Source organism: Stegostoma tigrinum, chromosome 25, assembly GCF_030684315.1.
Source record: "Stegostoma tigrinum isolate sSteTig4 chromosome 25, sSteTig4.hap1, whole genome shotgun sequence".
Classification (NCBI taxonomy): Eukaryota; Metazoa; Chordata; class Chondrichthyes; order Orectolobiformes; family Stegostomatidae; genus Stegostoma; species Stegostoma tigrinum.
In genome coordinates, this window is record NC_081378.1 from 51690157 (window position 1) to 51715296 (window position 25140).

Here is a 25140-nt window from a genome sequence, read left to right on the forward strand (position 1 = left end):
CCATCTGGCTGTTTTGTACTGGATGGTGTCAAACTTCTTGAGAGTTGTTGAAGCTGTACTCATCAGGATAGTCCATGACACTCCAGGCTTGTGCCTTATCGATAGAAGACAGACTGGGGAGATGGGAGATGGAATTATATAGCATGGAAACAGATTCTTCGGCCCAACTCAACCATGCTGACTAGGTTTCTCAAACTGAACTAGTCCCATTTGCCTGCATTTGGCCCATATCCCTCAAACTTTTCCGATCAATGTGCCTGTCCAAATGTTTCTCTAATTGTGCTTGCTTCTATCACTTCCTCTAGCAGCTCATTCCATATAAGCACTCCCCTCTGTTGGAAAAGTTGCCCCTCAGGTCCCTTCTAAATTGCCTCAGAATTCTGAGCCTCTGATCTGCTCTTGTAGCCAGAATATTTATATGGCTTGTCTCATTCTCTCTTGTTGGAGATGGTCACTGCCATCACTTGCCACTTTTCAGCACACATCTACATTGTGCCAGTTCATGATAGATATTAACACTGCTAAATATTTACTTTTTTTTTACAAAGTTATCAATCCTATGAAATTAATGTGCACAACATTCAAAGCCTATGAAAATTTATATAACTTACGATCAGTTTTCTTCCCCCTACAAGAGTGCCTTTGAAAGTAGGCTTTTATTAGAGCATCTGCGAAAAAGTTCATGCAAAAATAAATCCAGCCATAAAGCTCACTTACTGGGTTCCTATTCTAAGTCTGCAATAGTAGAATCTTTAGAATGCATTATTGCAAAATATTTTGACAAAAGTTGACATTCACAAATTAAGTTCTTTCTAGATTCAACCAGAGACAAACAGATAGTGTGCTTGCTAAATTTTGGAAGTCAGCTTCAACTCCAATCAATTTCAAATTCACTTCATAAAGACTTTTTTTGGTTCATGAAAGAAAGTACCTTTGGGGATGAGTCAACCTTAAATTGCAAATATACAGTTATACATCTGTTATCCTCACAGATACATATCACTCTTTCATTTTACTATCACTGACCTGGAAGACAGGACGTTAGGCTTCGTAAAAAAATAAAAAAATGTAGAAAATATTTGCAATAATTTGCAGTAAAAATATGCATTAAAATTTTTAAAAAGATAACAAACTACCTCATGCACAAAACAACTCAATACTGTGAAAAACATTAAAGAGTAACAAAACTGTACAGACAGATAGACAGACAATCTCTTGGTAATCACCTAGTCTACCACCACCATTCCTGGGCATGGAAATGAAAGAGCCGAGGCTCCCACCAATCACGCTATGGGGTCTCCGCAGTGGGGGCTTTTTGAAAGAGCCTGTGTACTGATGGAGAAAGGAGTGCATACTGTGCGATGTTGCAGGCCTGCCGTTCTTCACAATTGGCTCTGAATTTTGAAAGCCAACGGGTTTGTCCCAACGAGGCAATCCATAAGGCAGAAACAGATCAGAAGGAAAGGTAAAATGGGTGGTTGATTGAAAGAAAGAAAAAAAACAATATAAACATACTGTTTGGTGTCTGACAGGTAATGCATTGTGCTTCAGTATTTTAGTATATTCAGTAGTTGTAACAGAAACTTCCACTTTGTATCAACACAATTGCATCTAAACATTCTGCTAACAGTGGTTTTGTTTTAAAAAGCTACATAATGTCAAATATGATCAAAGCAGAATAAATCTCATTTTACCAACAAAATCACTAGCTCTGTACAGTCTTGGCCACAAAACAGGATTTCAAAGAGGCAATTAGTTCTCAAAGAAGCACATTATTCCAATTCAAAAAATTGTAAAATGGTTATCAGAAACCTCGGTCACAATTTGGCTGCTGGCAGTTGTTTAGAAATAAAGAGTTCTTAGACAACAATTTTCTTCAAGCTTCAAGTTTATTATTTATGCCCAAGATCAAAACGTTAGACTGCAGCACGAGCATGACAATACAGTTCGGTTTAAAACTATCATTCAATGTATAGTTATATTCATTCTGGTTATAACCAGAAAGATCTTCAAAGTGGTTCAGGAAAGGAGGAAGAGAAAATAACAGATTTTCTGAAATAGCAGATTAATTGGAAGACAGAAAATATTAATGGACACCTCTGATGATTAATTATGAAGGAATGCAATACGCTACCTCTTTGGATCAATAATAACACAATTTTTGTTTTAGGGAGAAGGATCTTCATGTGTAGATTGTTTAGATTGAGTTCAGTGCAATCCTTGGTATGTTTACCTGATCTTTTACAGCTTCCTATTCATACTTTCAAAGAATCTGAATAAACTGCACTAAAATTCCACTGTCAAAAGAAGTTTTAGCAGATAAAGACACCCTCTCTGAAGTCAGAATGGTGAGTTCTACATTGCTTGCTGAAGCATCAACGATTAGAATGGAAGCGAGATCTGGAAATGGCTTGCTCCACCTGCAGCACTTGTAATCCCTTGAAGTGGGATACAGTGCCGCAAGAGGTTTATAAAACCTAATAAAAGGCAAGAAAAGATGAATGGCAATAACACTTTCAGATGCTAATGCATGTACTTTGACTGCCCCAGTATTCTCATGTATAGTTTCCTTCAGACCAAATTTTGCAGTGACACTAATGCACTCCACCCCCCACCTCTCTCCAGGCACCTATCTCCTCAAATGCCACCCCACTGAACAGCCAATACTCCCTCTCACCCTCATCTTATTTTGTGTCTAAGCTTCACAGTTTATCCTTTACACTTCTGCCATAAAAGTGATATCTCTCAGAAATAACGTTTGTTTTCTCTTAGATTCCTTCTGCATGGAGCAGGCCCTTCAGCCGATACAGTCTGCGCTGACCTATCTACACAAATCCCACTTTCCAGCACTTGGCACATTGGCTTGAATGTTACATAGAACATAGAACATAACAGCACAGTACAGGCCCTTTGGCCCTCGATGTTGTGCCAACTTGTCATACCAATCTGAAGCCCATCTAACCTACACTATTCCATGTACGTCCATATGCTTGTCCAATGACCACTTCAATGTATTTAAAGTTGGCGAATCTACGACCGTTGCAGGCAAAACATTCCATACCCTTACTACTCTGAGTAAAGAAACTACCTCTGACATCTGTCCTATATCTTTCACCCCTCAATTTAAAGCTATGCCCCCTCATGCTCGTCGTCACCATCCTAGGAAAAAGGCTCTCCCTATCCACCCTATCTAATCCTCTGATTATCTTGTATGTCTCAATTAAGTCACCTCTCAACCTTCTTCTCTCTAATGAAGACAGCCTCAAGTCCCTCAGCCTTTCCTCGTAAGACCTTCCCTTCATACCAGGCAACATCCTGGTAAATCTCCTCTGCACCCTTTCCAAAGCTTCCACATCCTTCTTACAATGCGGTGACCAGAACTATACGCAATACTCCAAGTGCGGCCACACCAGAGTTTTGTACAGCTGCAGCATAACCTCAGGTTCCGGAACTCGATCCCTCTATTAATAAAAGCTAAAACACGGTATGCCTTCTTGCCAACCCTGTCAACCTGGGTTGCATCTTTCAAGGATCTGTGTACATGCACACCGAGATCTCTCTGCTCATCAACACTACCAAGAATCTTACCATTAGCCCAGTACTTTGCATTCTGGTTACTCCTACCAAAGTGCATCACCTCTCACTTGTCCGCATTAAACTCCATTTGCCACCTCTCAGCACAGCTCTGCAGCTTATCTATGTCTCTCTGTAACCTACAACATCCTTATGACATTACGAGTACTCATCCATACACTTTTTAAAAGTTGTCAGGTTTCCTGCCTCAAACTACCATACCTGACAGTGTATTCCAAATTCCCATGACCAGATTAACCCTCTAGGTGAAAAAAAAATCCTCAAATCCCCTTTAAACCTCCTGAATTTCACCTTAAAATTATGCCTCCTTGTTACAGCTCCTCAACTGAAGGGAACTGTTGCTTCCTATCCACCCTCTCCATGTTCCTCATAATCTTATACACCTCTATCAAGCTGCTCCTCAGCCTTTTCTGCTCCAAACAACTCAAACCTAGCAAGCCTTTTACCATAGCTAAAATCCTCCATCGAGGCAGCAACCTAGTACATCTGCTCTACAATCCCTCCAGCACAATCACATCCTTCCTACAGTAAGGTGGTCAGAAATGCACCTCAGCTGTGGCTGAACTAAAATTTTGCACAGATCCAACATAACTTCTTCACTGATATAACCTTTGTCACAACTGATAAAGGCAAGTGTCCTGTGGGACTTCTTAAGTATCCTAATAACCTACTCTGTTGTAGACAAGCTCAAGATCCTGCTGTTCCTGAGCTTCCTGCTGTGCTGCCAATTCAGTACTCTCTTGTCTTCGTATTTCTTTCAAAATGCATCACCTCACACTTTTCAGAGTTAAATTTCAACTGTCAATGATCTGCCCAACTGACCAATCCATCTATACTTTCATGTAACCTAGGACCTTCTTCCCCGCAATTTATTTCATGAATAATAAGGCATTTAATGCTGATTCTTGTGGTAGGCTACTAGACACCAGCCTCCAGTCATACAACAGTCTCTACCACCATCCTGTCTCCTCTCAGCCAATTTTGGATCCAACTTGCCAAGTTACCCTGGATCTCACACACACTCACCTTCTTAATCAGTCTCTCATTTAGGACCTTGTCAAAGGCTTTGCTGAAATCTATATAAACCACATCAACTGCATAACGTACTTACAGATTCTCTATAAATTTTACCCACCAATGTTTTCTCGTGCCTTCTCTTTGTTTGTCTAAGTTCTTTCTTAAGATGTCCCCTGCATGTTCTATACTCTACCAGAGCCTCCATTGATTTGCTCCCTTTGTACCTGCTAGAAAAGTCTCTTTTCCTTTATCCAGTCCTGAGCATTCCTAGACATCCAGTTTCACTGGGCTTGTCGCTCCTGAACTTCATCCTAAAAGGAACATATTGGGCCTATCCTCTCCCTATTTAATTTTTGAATACCTTCCAATATTCTGTTGCAGTTTTTTTTTCCATAAGAAGCAGTTCACAGTCTACTTTGGCCAGATCCTACCCCATTTTAATAAAATGTGCTTCCCCCTTCAATACAAAGTGTTTTCTTGTAGCCATCTCTTTCCACTTCCATAACAAATTTAAATCACATTCTGTTGAGGCACCATGACTAAAATGCTCCCCCACTGTTACCTTGAATACCTGTTCAGGTTTCTTCCCAAGAATTAGGTCCAGGACTGCATCATCCCTTGTTGCGCCTTCTAAATCTTAATATTAAAAAGCTCTCCTGAGTTCATCTCAAAAAATCTGCTCCGTCTAAACTCTTTACACTATGACCATCCCAGTTCATGCAAGGAAAGTTGCAATTGCTTAAAATAATCATCCTATCATTGTTTTTACACAACAGTGAATTGTCTACATGCCTGCTCCTCTATTGCCAGCTGCTATTGGAAGTTATAACACACTCCAAACAGTGGGGCTGCCTCCTTTTTATACCTTTCTAAGGTATCATCCCTCCTTCATGCACTAATTGATTGCTTATTAATGCAATACAATCTCTTTCACACTTTGCATTGTCTCACCTTGAAACTCAGGTTGAGGTTGTTACGCATTATTAAGCAGTTCTGTCCCTCCCTCAATGACATCTCTGTGATATCACAATTCTAAGTGTCAATTTTTGCCCTTAAGTCATCTGTCTTACCCATAATACTCTGAGCATTGAAGCAGAGGCCATTCAGCCTGCGTTGTCTCACCTTGAAACTCAGGTTGAGGTTGTTACGCATTATTAAGCAGTTCTGTCCCTCCCTCAATGACATCTCTGTGATATCACAATTCTAAGTGTCAATTTTTGCCCTTAAGTCATCTGTCTTACCCATAATACTCTGAGCATTGAAGCAGAGGCCATTCAGCCTCATTCAATTCTCTTGAAATTTGACATGGTCAAACTCTGAGAGAGTTGGTTTATTTATGCGAGTATGCTGTGTCCCCAGTGTACTAACACTGTGTCTCTCCTCCTACTGAACTAACTGAAACTTCTCCCAAAAGCATGAATAGATCTACTCACAAGGATATTGGCCCTATTCTGGCTCAGATGACTGTCCCAGTTGTACAGGACCCTGCCCCACCTTCCTCAGAAAAGTTAAGTATTCAGGATTCTAAAACCCTCCCTCCTACACCAACTCTTCTGCCACACATTCACCTGCTCTTCTCATCATTTCTGTACAAGTGAGCTCTTCATGCACGAAAAGAAAGATACAACTTCAGGGTGTGGCAGCGAACTAGGATGGTCCCCAGTGATAGTCACTGGGGTAACTTTTGGTAATAATTATCATCAGTGTTCCTTACCCACTGTGTTTACAGTGGCATTAGTGCTCAGTCAAATCCAGAGCACTGACCCTCTACTTGTGGACCCTTTGTTCGGAATATTGCCTAGAACTGGTTCTCTGTAGTGACCCTCTTATTCTTGAGGAACAGCAAAAAAGACTGCTAATATGGTTGCTTGTGTGTGCCTGCTCCTCTTATTTGATAGAGATCTGAGTAGAATTTCATAAGCTGCTCTCAAACTGCAGTAAAGACTGACATCAAGAATGACCAATCAAAGTGAATAAATTTCATGAAATGACTTCCATTAGTTGGATCTCCAAGCAATTTCTGTGAGCACAAGTTTCCATACAGTCTAGCCTGCCTTTCACATATGCAGTTTCACTGAGCAATGGTTCCCTACCATCTTCTCACTGTTGATCCTGGTGAATTCTGTGAGCTATTAAAGCCAAAATCTTGGGCTAAGTCTACAATTAACTGACCAAGTATTGAAATCACTTAACCCATGGTTCTACAGCAGTTTCTGGTTTGCTTCTGATATAAAACTTTAGAGCCTCTAAACGACATACTGGAAACCTGGAAGTGGGTGGAATCATAAGCCACTTGTACTTATTTTGGGAGTTTTAAGCATCTGTCATAAACTCCACCTTGGCAGTTAAAATTTCAACCATGGAAAGTGCATCAGTGGAGTCCAGCAGCTTCACCACACTCCATGGAAGAGGAACAGGAAGAGGAAAAGTATCCATGCCATTTGACAGATGGTGATTTTTTTTTATAAAATTGAACTATCCATTTAAAGTTACTGTCACATTCATGGCCCACGGCAATGTTCATCCAAACTAGGCTACTTAAGTTTGTTGTCAATCTTACAGGGAGACTTAATCAGTGACTTGCTACATAATAGCTAACAGCAAAGCACAATGTACTCAACAGGTCAATTTATTTGTGGCTTGAATTCAAGAGGTTTTCTATAACATTTTTAAACACAATTTTCCTGTGTACATTTGATGGTTGAAGTAATAGGTTACTCCTATCCAGCAGGATCAGAGATCCTTTTTATACCTTTGGCATAAACATGAAAATGGGATTTTAGCTTTGTGGATCAGATAGAACAACTATTACCCAGGGCAAGAATTACACAAAACATTAAAGAGAATTGAAACTTAGCATTCAGCATTCTGGCTCATTAGGTTATAGCAAAAGGTTTTGGAGTATCGGCAAACCAACCAACCTCAACATTATAGCAAAAGGTTAAGAACAGCATTTTCTTGTAACTGGAGGCTTATTGATCAAAAGGGGACTCTGTCCAAGTGCTTTATCGGAAAAAATGATTTGGATTATTACTTTGATATAAAAAATATTTTTTAAATGGCAAATTATTTCATAGTTTGGTGAAGTGCTGCAAAAGTTACTCTTGCCTTCTCCCTCATATATCAACTACCTTCAAATTAACAGTGGGTAAGTTTCCTTTTATGGGAGCAGTAACAAAACTAGAATTGGAACAGAACATTTACTGAAACAGATGCAGGTAATTTGCTAAAGTTTTCAACATCAGGCAAAAAAATGCTGATGAGGTTTCCCACTTCTGCAAATCAGAAAAACCAATTTATTTTTGAGAGAATCAGGAGAGAAAGATTAAAGAATTTAAGAAGCTTCTTAACAAAGAAAGGGAGAGGAAAAAACGAGAAAGAACAACTCTATGGGCATTTTTACAGTTGAGGACTAATGGTACAAGGAGACATTAGAATAAAATATTTTTGATACAGATGGCAATGGAGTAAATAGTAATATTTAAGGAATATAGCATCAGAAATATGCCATTCAGCCTCTCATGCCTGGTCTATCATTTTATTAGATTGCAACTTATTCTGTATCCCAACCTTACTATGGATGTATTGCACTTAAGATTTCCAGAAGGCAATTGCATGGTGCCACAAGAAGATTATTGTAGAAAATAAAAGCTCAAGGAGTAGGGGTGACATATTGGCAAGGGTAGAGATTGGCTGGCGAGCAAGAAGTAGACTGCAGGTATAAATGGGTCTTACTGCAACTGTACAAAGTGTGGCTAAGATTATATCTGGAGTACTGAGAGCACTTTTGGTCCTTTTACTGAAGGAAAGATGTCATTTCTTTTCAGAGCAAGTTCACCAGAATGAACCCCAGTATGCAGGGATTATCTAAGAGTGAAGGCTAAACAGGTTGGGACTCTTATTTCAGGAGTTTAGAAGAATGAAAGGTAATCTCATTGAAACATAGAATTCAAGGGTAAATGCGGAGAGGATGTTTCCACTCATGGAAGAGTCTAGGACGAGAGGGCACAGTATCACAATAAAAGGGTTGAATTCAAGATTGACATGAGGTGGAATATCTTTTCTCAGAGGGTTGTCTCTCTTTGGAACTCTTTGCCACAGAGAGCTGTGGGGCCAGAGTCTTTGTATAAATTAATTCTAATAAAGATAGATTCTTGACTAGTAGGGAAGTCAGAGTTTGTGGCGGCAACACAGTAAAGTGGATATGAGGAATGTCGGATCAGCTATGATGCTATTGAATGCCAGGCAAGTTCAAGGTACTGAACAGCCTACTCATTCCAATTTCCTATGGCTGGTGGAGTGTCACAAGTGTTGTGTTACAGGAGTTGGCACTGGGGACTCAATTTTCATAATTTACATTTATGATTTGGACGAAGGGGCTGAAGGTAAACTTGCTGATGGCAGAGACAAGTAGGAAAGTGAGCTGTGAGGAGGAAATAAGAAGCCCATAAAAAGATACAGACAGGTTCAGTGAGTGAGTATGCAAGGACCTGGCAAATAACTATGCGAGAAAATGTGAAATTGTCCATTTTGGTACCTGGGTTTGATTCTAGCCTTAGGCGACTGTCTGTGTGAAGCTTGCACATTCTCCCTGTGTCTGCATGGGTTCCTCCAACAATTTTTGATTTTGTTAAGGCAGAAATAGATAGACTCTTGGTAAGCAAGGGAGAAAAAGGTTCTCAGGGGTAGACGGGAATGTGGATTGAAATTAGAATCAGGTCAGTGACAATCGAATTAAATAACAAAGCAGATTTAAGGGGACAAATTACTCTCCTTATTCACCTCAATAGGTGCAAAACTCTGCCTTATGTACCTTTTCAAGAACCGTTCCAAAGATTTCTAACTGAGGGAAAATATTTTGCTTTACTTCTGTTTCAAATCAGTACAGTGACCTCTTTTTTAAAAATAGTGTCTGTTAATTTTAGGTATGCCTATTAGAGCATATTTTATTTTCCATTTTTTAAGCATTTTCCTGGCCCTCCTTTGCACTATTCCAAAATTCTCGCAAAACTGCTCTATCTCTACCCAAATGACTTTGCGACCATGGTGATTTCAGCCTCCATCTTAACTCATCATGTTCTCTCTCCCATGAGTTCACCTCCCTCTTATGCTCCCCAAAATCTCCCCTTTCATGTAAACTTCCCAATCCATATTAAATTGACCTTACCATCTTATGTTCCTGCCAAACTAACTGCATTAATCCTAGAGCGGCCAATCTCCAATCACTTCTTTTTAATCACTCTCTACCCGCATCCCCATTTATATTCCCTCAAATCTACCTCCCTGCTATTCCGTGTATTACTCTCCACCCATGTTTCCACTTCACATAAATGCATTTTCAAAAGACCAAATGTCTTGCCTTTGCTTTCCATTTGCTACATTTCTGTAGCTATAATATATGTGTCACCTCTACTTCTAATGCTAAATTCCCTATAAAACCTCTCGTTCTCACCTTGGCCAGACCCCTGGTATGGCACACAGCTCTGCTCCTCTAAGTACATGAGATGCGGATCTGGTACCACTGGTTTGGACATTCACCATCCAATCTGGCTAGAAAGCATACTGTACATTGCACTTCATTGTAAGAGGACTGGAGTAGAGGAGCAAAGATATTTTACTGCAGCAGTCCAGGGCCACAGTGAGGCTGCATCTGGAGTACTGTAAACAATATTAATCTCCGTACCTAAGAAAGAGTATACTTGCCACAGACAGAGTGTAGAGGAGGTTCACCAGGTTCCAGGAATAACTGGTTTGTTGTGCAGAGAGAGATTGGTTGACTAGGCGAGTTTACTGGCGTTCAGAATAATGATAGGGAATTGCACTGAAATATATAAAATTCTGACAGGGCTACACACATTTTGCAGGGATGATGACTTGTCTCGGGTTTCTAGAACATGGGATCATGGTCTTAGGATGCAGGGTAAGCCATTTAGAACTGAGATGAGAGAATTTCCCCTCTCAGGAGTTGAATCTCTACCATAGATGTGGATACCAAGTCAACAAATGTACTTAAGAAAGAAATATAGATTTGTAGACACTAAAGGTATCAAGAGGTCTGGGGAGAGAGCAAGAGGGTTTTGAAATAGAGAATCACACCATGATCACATTGAAGGGCAGATCCAGTTTGATGTGCTGAATGGCCTACTTATTATCTGATTTTCTACATTCCTATGGATCAAAAAGCACTACAGGCTTCTGTTTACCTCTGCTGAAAAAGCTCACTATTCTGTCTTCTTTTCTCTACTCCGAATCTTCTCAAACTTGTTGCACATCTCCTCTGATCAATAATAAAAGCACAAAATTCCCTGCTCCCCATTAGCACAAGCCCACCTGCTCCCCCATCACCATGGTTTGTATTTGAATCCTTCTTCAGTTTCTCTTCTATTTCCCTTTATCTGCTGTCTTAACTCTGAGACTAACATCTTACTCTCTTAATTGTAATCTCACTAAAGTGATGCTGTTATAAGATTCAGATGTCATTCCTCACTTTTAAAATGCCATAATTTCCTACCTCCTAAAAATAAACATTCTGTACCCATTGTTCTTGCAAACATTGTGGGCTGAAGGGCCTGTTCTGTGCTGTACTGTTCTATGTTCTATGTTCTAAACCTCAATCTCCCTTTCCTCTCCAAAGTCCTTGTACATGTTGTCATTTCTCAAATCTGTTCCCATCATTCCCAGAATTCCATTATAAGAAGAATTCTGGCTCTGTAATTTTATCAAAATAGCTCTTTAAATTTAATGTTACAGTGACAAAAGTAAACCTACTCTGCTTTCATCACTAGGTCAAAATCCTGGAACTCTCCACAAAACAGCACTTTGGGTACATATCACAAGGCCTGCAGAGATTTAGGCTCATGTCAGGGTCAATTATGAGACCAACTCATGAACAATCTGGTTCAGCTTTTTACACTTATCAGGAACACAGATGAAATGGAGTCTATGGCTGGGTAACAGTGTCCAATGAAGACCAAAGGTAATGCTTTTATTCTTCTCAATGTTTAGCTGAAGCAAGTTTGAAAATCCAGTGTTATAGGCATGAAAACCAGCTGATGAAGGGAGACAAAAAACAGAAGTAGTCTCTACATGAATAGGTTTATTCACAGAATGAAACATTATAGCTATATGCATCCTCTCATTGCTAGCTGACAGCAGGTTTTCAATCTCAGATGGACAGATAAATTATGAAACATATCTGTGAATTAATTTGTCACATTGGCTTTAAAGGTCATCACGCAAAGAATGATTTTCTTTAAACAAGATTCTCTCTCACATCCATCTATCTACTACACACACTTCTACTCACTTTTCAAAAAACAAAATCAGTAATATGAAGTAGTGTTGCATATCCCTGAATACACCTAACGTGATGGTGAGCTGCCTTCAATCCACTGCAGACCCTGTGCTGTGTTCATTCAGCTCTACACCTCGTTATCTCAGATTTTCCAGCATCTGCAGTTCCTACTATGTCCAGGTCAATGTTAGATTATCTCCTATTGGAGATGATTTTTTCCTGGTCTGTTTGTGGTGCGAATGTTACTTGACACTTTTCAGCCCAAGCCTGGATATTGTCCATGCATTTGGACATGGACTATTTAATTATCTAAGGAGTCCCTAGGGACCCAGTGCTGAACATTGTGCAATCATGAGCAAACACTGCATTATGCTGAAGAGAAGATCATTGAAGTTTAAGATAGTTAGGCCTAGGACACTACCCTTAGGAACTCCGACAGTAAATGTCCTGGAGCTGAACTGACTGACCTCCAACAATCACTTTGAGCCAGATGAGATTCTCATTGACTCCAGTTTTGCTACGGCTTCTTAATGCCGCATTCAATCAAGTACAGCCTTGATGTTGAGAGCAAACACTCCCACCTCCCCTCTGGAGTTCAGCTCTTTTATCCACATTTGAACTATGGCTATAATGTGGTCAGGAAAGAGGTGGCCCAGGTGGAAACAAAACTGAGTTTCAGTGAGCAATTTATTGCTGATTAGGTTCAGCCTGGTAGCACTGTTGACAACACGTTCCAACACTTTACTAATGATCGAGAGTAGTTTAATGGGGTTTTTAAATGGTAGATTTGTTCTGCTTTTTGTGTAGACAACAAAAATGGCAGATTTCCAATTGCCAGGTAGATGCCAGCATAATCACCTTCATGGAACAGTTTGACGAGGGGTGTAGCAAGTTCTGGAGTATGAGTCTTCAGAACTATTGCCAGAATATCATCAGGGCCCAGAGGCTTTGTAGTATCGCGTGCCTCCAAATGTTTCTTGATAGCATGTGAAGAGATTTGAATTGGGCAGAGTTGGGTGATTGTAATGCTGGAGACCTCTAGAGGAGACTATGATGGGTCATCCACTTGGTACTTCTGGCTGAAGATTATTGCAAATGTTTCAGTCTTTTTTTTAAACTGCCATGCTGGGTTTACCTGTCAATGAGGTTGGGGATATTTGAGTAGCTTCCTCTTCCACTGGGTACTTAATTGTCCACCACTAGTTAGGACTGGATTTAGCAGGACTGCAGAACTTAGATTTGATCTGTTGGTGGTGGAATTGCTTTGCTCTATCATTTGGTGCTGATGCTGTATGGAACACAGATAGTCTTGTTTTGTAGTTTGAACAGGTTGACATCTCTTTTTGTAGCATGCCTGCTGCTGCCCCTGGCATGTCCTCCAGCACTCTCCATTTGACCGAGGTTTATCCCATGGCTTTGTGGTACTGGTAGACTGGTGGAAAATGCCGGACCATGAGGTTGCAATTACATTGGAGTATAATTTTGCTGCTGTTCATGGCCACAACGCCTCATGCATGCTCAATCAAGTTGCTGGATGTGTTAAGTTCATTCAATTTAGCACAGTGATCGTGCCAGTCAACACAAGGTATTTTGAAAGTGAATGTGGAACTTTGTCTGCACAAGGACGGTACAACAGTCACTCTTACTGGCCAGGATAAGATCGAAGATGTTTTTCCTTCTTGTTGATTCCCTCATCACTTGCTACAGACCTAATCTAGCATACAATATTCTTTAGGACTCAGCTAGCTCCATCAGTGATGTTGGTGCCAAGCCACTCCTGGTGGTGGACATTGAAATTCCCCACCCAGAGCACACCGTGTCCTCACCACCCGCAGAGCTTCCTCCAAGTGCTTTTCAATATGGAAGAGCACTTGCACTTATCGATTATCCAAGGGAGGACAGCACAGGGCAATCAGCAGAAGGCTTCCTTGCCCACATTTGAGGTGGTGCCATAAAACCTTAAAGCGTCTGTCGTCAGTGTTGACATTTTCCAGGGCAACTCCCTCCTGACTATATACAACTGAGCAGCCACTCCTGCTGGGCTCATCCTGCCAGTGTAACAGGACCTATCCAGGATGGTAATGGTGGTGTACAGAATATTGTCAGTCCTTGCAGGAATTCTATGCTACTAGAAACAAAAAAATTTGTGAAATTCTAGAAAATAGTGGGAGTAAAGAGGGTTTTGGGAAACTGGAACTCATTATCTGCAAGGGTTGCGAAGGTAGATAACATTTTAGTAGCATTTAATTGTCCACTTGCATTGCTAAGACATACAACGTTACAGACCAAGGGCTGGATAACGGGATTAGAAGAGGTGGGTGGGCCAAAAGGGCCTCTTTCTATGCAGTAGATCCCTAACAGTATGACTCTAAAACTGAAAGTAGTAAATTTTTATTAACTGAAACTAGGTGGTCTGAATGTAGAATACAATCAGGCAATCACAGAGCACAACAAATATGCTGAGTTACCATGATTCCAAAGAATGAGTTTTGATGATTTTAATAATTACTACCAGCAACCAAAATTATGAAAATTTTGAAGGTTTTTGCCTTTCAACTCACTTTGGCAACTTTGATATATGCCATCTAAAACACCCTACATCTGGAGCAAGAGAAGTGGTTTAAACCTGGTTAGTTTGCAGCTTTTGATCAGATTACTGCAGCAAAAAGCCTGTCAGCAGACCAAAGCAGTATTAAAAAGCTAAACACTTGGATGCAGTTTATTACAGAAAGAAGCCACGAAGAAGTATTATTCAATGTGTGTTTAGGTTAAAAGAGTTAAACACTTAAAGCAAAAAATACAAATTAAAATAATAGTCACCTTTTCAATGTAACAAGTATATTTAATTTTTTTTAGAACAAAGCTAATGAATAAGAAATATTTTATAAAGGCAATTTCAAAAATACAAAATTCTGACAATTTTTCCAAGAAAGTTTTGCACAAATTATCCAAATTAATATTTGACCTCCAAGAGCTTAAATGGTCTTTGTACTGTATTGTATCACTTTATAGTTTCATTCAGGATCACAAAATTTGAAAAAAAAATCAAATCTCTCACGTTTTGCTTCTCCCAATATGAATGCTCGGCAAGGTGTGGCCAATAATGAAAGTCCCACCTGCTCCAGAGATGTGCAAATAACATCTCTGAATAGGGTGATTGGAAAATGTTGGCAATGAATTTGGTGCTGGCTCAATAAAGTTTCTCAAGACATTTGAATGTACTAAACTTTTAAAATACATAACGAATGCTGCGTTGTTCAATTATTTTCATAGCACTGAGCAGTTTTTTCCTAGCATGTCAAACTTTCTACTGAATTAATCGTTTGTTTGACAGGTTTCAAAACATCTCAAATTATATATTTGTATCATGGTTGGGAAGACCCTAGTTTATGAAGTATTCGCATGAATCACAAGGCAAGTAACACCAATTTCACCAAGGAAACAGTATTGTTCATATGAGGGCTTTAGCCAAATTATCCTCAATAATGACACTGGTGGGAAGATGGTTAAGAAAATTGTGACAGTACTTCTAGGGATTAGGAATTTCACTTGCACAAATAGATTATAAAAGTCTGGACTGCGTCTTTGGAGAAGCAGAAGTTGAGAGAATTTTTGACAGAGGTATTCTATAACTTGAGGAGTAAACCAGGAAAACTGTTTCTATTGGTGGAAGGATCAGGAACAAGGTAGCACAGTTTTGAGGCTACTGGTTAAAAAATGGCCATGTGAGGAAAAAACCTTTACATGCAGCAAGTGGTTTGGATCTGGAATGCATTGAGGGGGAGTGTGGTGGAGGCAGGTTCAATCAACTCACTCAAGAGGGGATTGAATTATCGTCTGAAAAAGAAGGTTTGTAAAGAAAGATGAGGAAATGGCTTAGTTTGAGAGTTGACACCAACAAAGCTGAATGGCCTCCTTTTGTACTCTAACCACACGTGATTCTAACAGACTGTTCAGCACAGAATCTTACAAAGAAATGTTGAGATGGGAAATATTTTTACATACGATATCCATAAAATGTGACTGAGGAGAAACAGAAGAGAAAAAGGAATAAAAACAAGCACAAATGCAATGAAGTAGATAGAAGGAGGAACTGCTCAGAAAAATGAATTGAAATGACATTCGCACTCACGAACAGTTTCTTTCAACTGCAAGTTAATTTAACTTTACCGATCACAGAAACCCACTCGTGCCATTTTATGCAGGAGGTCAAAGAGAAAAAAAAAGGTGTTGGAGTGTTGGGTAGGGCATGAAGGAAAGATGGAGAGAGAGAAAGAGAAAGAAGGGGCGCAGGATGAAGAACATGTGAAGGGAAGCAGTAGTCTAATTTTCTAAATGGTAAGACAGAGAAATCAGAGTTCATACGTTAGCAGCACTGTTTAGACACTGGGAAACTGACAAATCGTGATACAGAAGTCTCAAAAAATTAAAGCAAGAGTGAACTCATGCCATTGGCTGAAGACAAAGTTATTTATGTGCTGCTATCACATATTCAGAATTAAAGACAGTGATAGAATGTAATTATATATTGATGAGTTTCATCAGATTATTGATAAGCTCAACAGACTGTTAATAGTGCAATGGATCCTTACAAATGCAAGAAAGTTTTGCAGTTTAACATCAAAACACAGTTAGATAGTTATTACAAAAACATTATTGCTGCTCTTTCAAATTTGTAGAGTAAATCAATTTCTTATTAACCTATTACCCTGTACATTAAAAATGCAACTTTTGACAGCATTTATGAATTAACATGTAGTAATGCTCATCCCTCAGGATGTCTATTACATTGCAGACACAAATGACTAAGTATAAGATGATGCTTTTAGAAAAGGAAATGCAGAAAAGCAGTATTATTGCATTATTCTACGCAAAGCTTTATTACCACCGTTCTGGTATTATATCAACTTGCACAATCACTTCATTATTCTCAGGTAAACAGTAAACAAGATTATTTGTGATTGGTATTTTTCAAAGAAAATTGTGTATTCAAATAATCTAGAGATTATTAATCTAACTTCAAGTCAGCATTCAAATTGAGAGAAGCCACGTGCATGTTCTCATTTCCTTCGATATATCTTTCCTCGCGGTTTTCCTATTCAGTCAACAATTCTGGGAAATTTTGGAGTCATCTCAATCCAATCAGGAATCTGTCAAATTGCTACAACCGTCACATACTCTTAGAAGCTATGGTAGTTGTTTTGAGCTTGGAGAATCCCAGGTGGCACTGTATCTGTGTTGACCACATGCCATAGAAATTGTCACGGAAGTAGTCTTAATATTAATCTACTGAGAAGCAAGCGATCTGTTCAGCAATGAATTTGGACTGATCAATTTTCAATATCATGCTTCCTTCTACCATCCTGAGAGGTCTAACCATTGTATGTACATTGGGACACTGATAATAATGGCAGCAGACTCAATGCAGCAACATAGAACTTGTTTAACCAGTCCTTGTTTGACATGAAGCTGTACAATAATCTGAAGGGTCAGAACAATCGCCATACATTTCTTTACAGTGCAAGCAAGGGTATCTTCCTTCTCTTCAGTACAATGTTTCCATTGGATCTTAATAAAGGACACCAATACATGTTTTCTCTTGTGGAAAATGTTTAGCCTAAAAACCATTAAATCATAATGGATAAAAGATATGCTTCTACAATGAGGCAACCTTAATAAAGTATCACCAATATTTTGAATAAAGCATTAGTTGGACAGATGAAATGGCCAATCATATTTTGTTTAAAATTAAACAACAGGCATATGGCTTTTCCCTTCTTCATACTGACAGTCAAACGTGGGCTCCAATGGGGAGATCGGACAATGGGAAAAATATTGCAATGCCCCAAATATGCATACATAAAATTCATCAGTACCACATTCAGCTATGGTGTTAGACCATAAAATTCAACAAAATTAGGTCATAAATTCCGGATTAAATGTCAGTTGGCTAGCAACATTCTTCACATCATATATTACTTAATTGTCTTGCCAAAGAACTTTGTCAGAGTAACTAAGGTTGAAAGAACATTAAAGACATACAGGTTTAAATAAAATACACTAATGTCATTAGTAATTATCCACAATTTATTGCACATTAATGCTAAACTAATTTATAGTAAATATTTTTATTTACACAGTAAAAGTTTACAGAAAAATTAAAATGCCCCTCTCTTACAGAAAAATTGATATACCTGAAAATGTAGCTGGTGACTACTGCAAAGTTCAGTTAGAGAGATTTAGACAATAAGATTAGATAGTATAAGTCCCCTAAACAGCTCTGCTTCATGTAATCTTGTAAGAAAGTTCTCAAAAATAAAACACATCTGGGATTGTAAGCAATGTTGTTTCTTTTTTGAGATAGTGTCCCATGCCCAGAGGAAAAAACTAACATAACAATGAAGATTTAAAGATCCAGTCTTTGGAAAGTGAAAACTAAACTACAAGGCCAAGCGGAGGCTTGGAGACCGCTTCGCAGAGCACCTGTGCTTGGTTCACAACAAACGACAAACCTTCCAGTCGCGAACCACTTCAACTCCCCCTCCCACTCCCTGGAAGACATGTCCATCCTGGGCCTCCTCCAGTGTCACAACGACGCCACCCAGAAACTGAAGGAGCAGTACCTCACATTCTGCCTTGGGAGCTAACAACCCAATGGTCTCAATGCGGACTTCACCAGCTTCAAAATCTCCCCACCCCCAGCCTCATCCCATGACCAACTGTCCCTCTTATCCTCACCACTTTGACAGGTCTTTCTTCTCTCCCACCTATCTGCTCCTCCCATCTCACTGACCAATCCCCACCACTGCCGACCTGCAGTCGCCTATCACCACCCCACCTACCTTCCCCAGCCTGATCCCCTCATCTTTCTATTTATTTGAGACCTCTTCCCCACCCCCATTTCTGAAGAAGGGTTGCAACCTGAAATGTCAGCTTTCCTGTTCCTCTGATGCTGTCTGGCCAGTGTTCCTCCAGCTCCACACTGTGCTATCTCAGACTCCAGCATTGGCAGTTCTTACTATCTCCGAGTGAATTATTTTATACCTGATATCAAGTATAACTGTTGACCCAGGTGCCAACTGCTTCAATACCAAATGGACAATGGAGTCAGGGTCAGCGCTATACCTTAAGCTGAGTTTGGGCTGATGTATCTTTTTGAAATCTATAATTAGCAATGTGTGTTGCTGCCTTCTTTGAAATTTTGGAAAAGCATCTCCTTGCTTTGCAGCTGCAAATAGTAACATACACTTAGCCAGTCAGTGAGAAATGGGAGAAAACAACATTTTGTTTTGAGGATAAGGCTGTATTATTCAGATTTCTGCACTGTTTTCCTTAATAACTACATGTCTACAACAGCCTATTAGTCTAACAAAGCTAAAAAGAGGGTACCAAAGTAAGGTCATGCAGCAAAAGTTACTTGTCTTGGCAGTTGGAGAATAGTGATACTCATATTGGAGAAAGTTAACAGTTATGAGACAGTTACCAACTACTGCTTCAAGCTTCAGTGTATATTCAATGGTTATTTAGTTCAGAAACAGATATTAAGAAATGTAGATCAAACAACTGATGTGAACAGAGAGCGACGCTCTGGAGTAATGCTGCTTCGTAACCAAATGCAGCTGAAACTGTATTTTGTAGTTTAATGCCTAATAACAATTTATTTTCCTTGCTAGATTTTATCTCCCTTGTTTTTATGATCAGCACAATAGAGACCATCTTTCCTTTTATTCAACTGACGCTTGAACTCCATGCATTTATAAATCCAATTTTGGAATGATAGAATCCCTACAATGCAGAAAGAGGACATTCAACCCATTGGGTCTGCATCGACCCTCTGAACAGCTTTCCCCCCCAACCCTGCCCCCAACCCCACATTAACCATAGCTAACCAACCTACTTGCACATCCCAGGACACTACAGGGCAATTTACCATGGTCAATCCACTTAACCTGCACACCTTTGGATGTGGAAGGAAACTGGAGCACCAAGGGGAAACATGTACAGACAAGGGGAGAACGTGCAAACTCCATATACACAGTCACCTGAGGCTGGAATCAAACTGGGTCCCTGGTGCTGTAAGCAGTAGTTCTAACCACTGAGCCACGATGCCGTCCTCTTTGACCATCTCCAGAACAAAACTAGCTGTTACTTCTAATTTAACAAGGTCAAGTAACAAGGGGCAGTATGGTGGGTCAATGGTTAGCACTGCTGCCTCACAGCACCAGAGATCTGGGCTCGATTCCAGCCTTGGGCGGCTGTCTGTGTGGAGTCTGCACATTCTCCCAGTGTCTGCATGGGCTTCCTCCAGGTGCCCTGGTTTCCTCCCACAGTCCAATTGCCTATAGGGATGTGTAGATTAGATGGGTTATAAGGGGATGGGTCTGGGTGGGATGCTCTGAGGTTCAGTGTGGGCTTAATGGGCCAAAGGGCCTGTTTCCACAATGTAGGGATTCTGAGAAGTACATAACATTAGATTGTTGTAATTAATTTGCTAACACTTTGGTTATCTTGAAATCAGACATTTAGTTGTCTAGTTGAAGCAAGGCTGGGATGAGGAAAAACCTTTTCACTTAGCTAGTTAAAGGCATGGAATGCACTGTTTCGCAGTGTGGTGGAGGAAGGTTCAATTGAGGCATTCAAGAGGGTATTGAATGATTACTTGGATAAAAATAAAAAGGGGGAAAGGAAGGAGATTGGCAGGAGGTAATGGTGTTCATTTAACAAGCTGATGGCAGACACAATGAGCCAAATGACATCCTCCTGCGCAGTAACACTTCTGTGATGCGGTCTTCCTCTTAACTGCTGGGATTGTAATTATCGCTGTGTTGCTCATCTCATGTAGTAGCTATCATGGAAGCATTGTACACTTACTATTTAAGGCTTTTAATTCTAGTGTTCAGTAAAATACCATCACAGAATAATTAACTCTTGTAGCAACTGTGTCAATTTTTTTATTTGTTCTGAGTGTAGGCAACACACATTGCCATTCCTAGGTGTCCTCAAGAAGGTGGTCGTGAGCTGCCCTTCTTGAGCTATTGCAAATCACAGAGAGTAGGTGCACCCAGAGTGCTATTCAGAATGGAGCTCTTGGAGTTTGACTATACTACAGTCATACAACAGCAATATTGTTCCATATCAGGAGGGAAATTTGCAGGTGGTTGTGTTCCTATATGTCTGCTATTCCTGTCCTTCTAGGTAGTTGAGCTCACAGGTTTGCGAGGTGCTGTCAAGAGAGCTGTGGTGAGTTGCTGCAGTGCACGTTGTACATGCCACACACAACACCACCATATGTTAGTAGTGGAAAGAGTAAAAACTCTTAAGCAGTTAACAGTTAAAATAGATCAAACAAATTGTACAAAAGAAGCCAAATTAAAAGGATGTCAGTCCATATAGGGGCTGTTGAAGATGGGGGATAGGGTGCCAAACTTATAAGCGAAATTGCTGCAAATGATGTCAAGTTTGAGTATTACTGATGCATTCATCCAAGCTAGTAGAAAGAGTCCATTACATTCAGAAATAGTAGGAACTGCAGATGCTGGAGAATCTGAGATAACAAGGTGTAGACCTGGATGAACACAGCAGGCCAAGCAGCATCATAGGAACAGGAAAGCTGACGTTTCAAGCCTAGACCCTCCTTCAGGAATTGGGGAGGGGAAGGGGGTTCTGAAATAAATAGGGAGAGATGGGGAGGCGGATAGAAGATGGATAGGAGAGAAGACAGGTGGCGAGGAGACAGACCGGTCAGAGGTGCGGATGGAGCCAGTAAACTTGAGTGCAGGTGGGCAGTTAGGGAGGAGTTAGGTCAGTCCAGGGAGGACAGACAGGTCACGGGGTTGGGATGAGGCTTGTAGGTAGGAGATGGAGTAGGGCTCGAGGTTGGAGGAAGGACAGGTTAGGGAGGTGGGGACGAGCTGGGCTGGTTTTGGGATGCAGTAGGGGGAAGGGAGATTTTGAAGCTTGTAAAATCCGCATTTGATACCATTGGGCTGCAGGGTTCCCAGCAGAATATGAACTGCTGTTCCTGCAACTTTCAGGTAGCATCATTGTGGCACTGCAGGAGGCTCAGGATGAATATGTCATCTGCAGAATGGGAGGGGGAGTTGAAATGGTTTGCAACTGGGAGGTGCAGTTGTTTCGTGCGAACCGAGCATAGGTGTTCTGCAAAGCGGTGCCCAAGCCTCTGCTTGGTTTCCCCCATGTAGAGAAGGCCAGAATGGGAACAGCGGATGCAGTATACCACATTAGCAGATGTGCAGGTGAACCTCTGCGTGATGTGGAATCCGACCCCACCACCAAAGACATTTTTTCCTCCCCACCCTTATCTGCTTTTCGGAGGGACCACTCTCTCCATAACTCCCTTGTCCGCTCCACACTCCCCTCCAGCCCACCACACCCAGCACTTTTCCCTGCAACCGCAGGAAGTACTACACCTGCCCCTACACCTCACCACTCACTCCCAGGCCCCAGGACAACTTTCCACATCAAGCAGAGGTTCACCTGCACATCTCCAAATGTGGTACACTGCATCCGCTGTTCCCGTTGTGGCCTCCTCTACATCGCGGCAACCAAGCAGAGGTTTGGGCACCGCTTTGCAGAATACCAACGCTCAGTTCACACGAAACAACTGCACCTCCCAGTCGCGAACCATTTCAACTCCCTCTCCAATTCAGCAGATGACATGTCCCTCCTGAGCGTCCGGCAGTGCCACAACGATGCTACCCGAAGGTTGCAGGAACAGCAGCTCATATTCTGCTTGGGAACCCTGCAGCCCAATGGTATCAATGCAGATTTCACAAGCTTCAAATTCTCCCTTCACCCTACTGCATCCCAAAACCAGCCCAGCCTGTCTCTGCTTCCCTAACCTGTTCTTCCTCTCACCCATCCCCTCTTCCCACCCAAGCCGCATCTCCATCTCCTACCTACTAACCTCATCCCAACCCCGTGTCCTGTCCGTCCTCCCTGGACTGACCTAACTCCTTCCTAACTGCCCAACTACACTCAGGTTTACTGGCTCCATTCCCACCTCTTTGACCGGTCTACTCGCCACCTATCTTCTCCTCTATCCATCTTCTATCTGTCTCCCTGTCTCTCCCGCACATCCCAGATGTCCGCATTCTTCAAGGACCGCAACTGCCCCCCCCCCGCAGTGGTCGAGAATGCCCTTGACCGTGTCTCCCGCATTTCCCACAACACATGCCTCACACCCCGCCCCCGCAATAACCGCCCGAAGGAGAATCTCCCTCGTCCTCACACACCACCCCATCAACTTCCGGATACAACGCATCATCCTCAGACACTTCCGCCATCTACAGTGCAACCCTACCACCCAAGATATTTTTCCATCCCCACCGTTGTCTGCCTTCCGGAGAGACCACTCTCTCCATGACTCCCTTGTCCACTCCACACTCCCCTCCAACCTCACCACACCCGGCACCTTCCCCTGCAACCGCAGCAAGTGCTACACTTGCCCCCACACCTCCTCCCTCACCCCCATCCCAGGCCCCAAAATGACTTTCCACATTAAGCAGATGTTCACCTGCACATCTGCCAATGTAGTATACTGTATCCATTGTACCCGGTGTGGCTTCCTCTACATTGGGGAAACCAAGCGGAGGCTTGGGGACCGCTTTGCAGAACACCTCTGCTCGGTTCGCCATAAACAACTGCACCTCCCAGCTTCGAACCATTTTAACTATCCCTTCCATTCCTTAGTCGACATGTCCATCATGGACTTCACAAGCTTCAAAATCTCCCCCTCCCCCAGTGCATCCCAAAACCAACCCAGCTCGTCCCCGCCTCCCTAACCTGTTCTTCCTCTCACCTATCCCCTCCTCCCACCTCAAGCCACACCTCCATTTCACACCTACCAACCTCATCCCACCTCCGTGAGCTGTTCGCCTCCCTGGACTGACCTATCCCCTCCCCATCTCTACTCTCCTCTCCACCTATCTTCTCCTCTATCCATCTTCAGTCCACCTCCCCCTCTCTCCCTATTTATTTCAGAACCCTCTCCCCATCCCCCTCTCTGATGAAAGGTCTAGGCCCGAAACATCAGCTTTTGTGGTCCCGAGATGTTGCTTGGCCTGCTGTGTTCATCCAGCTTCACACTTTGTTATCTTGGGTTCTCCAGCATCTGTAGTTCCCATTATCCCCATCTCTCCCTATTTATTTCAGAACCCCCTTCCCCTCCCCAATTCCTGAAGGAGGGTCTAGGCTCGAAACATCAGCTCTCCTGTTTCTATGATGCTGCTTGGCCCGCTATATTCATCCCAGCTCTCCACCTTGTTATCTCAGATTCCACTACATTCCTGATTTGTGCCTTGCACATGGCGGACACGCGGGGAGAGCACAGGAGCTACTCCCTGCGGAATTCCCAGTCTTTGACCTACTCTTGCAACTGAACTGTATTTCTGTATATCTGGTCCAGTTCAGTTTAGGGCAGCAACAGCCCTCACAATATTGATATAATAGGAGATTCAGTGATGGCAATGCCATTAAGTGTCATGGGGGATTAGATTTTCTGTTTTGAGAATGTCACTGACTACGAATGTTACTTGCAAATTTTCAGAGCAAACCTGAATGTTCAAATCTGGCTGCATATGGGCACAAGTGGCATCAGCATTTCAGGAATTGAAAATGCACTGACCATCATGAAATGATCAGCTATCATCTCCACACTGACTGTATAATGGACAGAAGGTCATTGATGAAGCAGCTGAAGATGGTTTGGCCAAAAATACTACTCTGAAGATGATATCCTGGAACTGAGAATATTGACCTCTAACATCCACAACCATCTAAAACTGGAGGTTTTGCCTTCTGCCAGTTGGTCAATCCTCAACCAATGCAAGTACCTTGCCCCAACACCATGGGCTCTTATTTTATTTAGCAGCCGCCTGTGCAGCACCTTGTCAATCCAAATACTGGAAGTGTAAATAGATCATGCCCACTGGATCTCCTTTTCTAACTTGCCAGTTACTTTCTGAAAATAATTCTAGCAGATTGCCCCATCAAGTCTCCGCTAGCTGATTAGACTAGCTGCCCAATCTAATTCTACTTTTCAGCACTAGGTCCGTAGCTTTGCAAGTTACAGCACTTCAGATACAGTTTCAAATTCCTTGTAAATAAATTTATGGTTTCCCTCCTCAAACTCTGAACTGCGCAGCAGATTCTAGGCATCAACCACTCTCTGAATTTCCACTGATTCCAGTTTTGCAAGGGTTCCTTGATGCCAT

The 25140-nt window shown here is 41.5% G+C and overlaps 1 protein-coding gene across 7 annotated transcripts in view; it reads right to left on the reverse strand.

Moving 5' to 3' along the window:
• The window catches only part of cdk17 (cyclin dependent kinase 17), a 266197-nt gene that overhangs the window by 149282 nt on the left and 91775 nt on the right, over positions 1-25140 (reverse strand). For 6 of the 7 annotated variants that reach the window (XM_048554109.2, XM_048554106.2, XM_059654744.1 and 3 more), the window contains one exon: positions 1227-1394. The exons of the other annotated variant lie outside the window; for it this stretch is intronic. In XM_048554109.2, coding sequence (XP_048410066.1) covers positions 1227-1394 — 168 coding nt within the window. The remainder of the gene's footprint in view (positions 1-1226; positions 1395-25140) is intronic. 7 annotated transcript variants of the gene reach the window in all.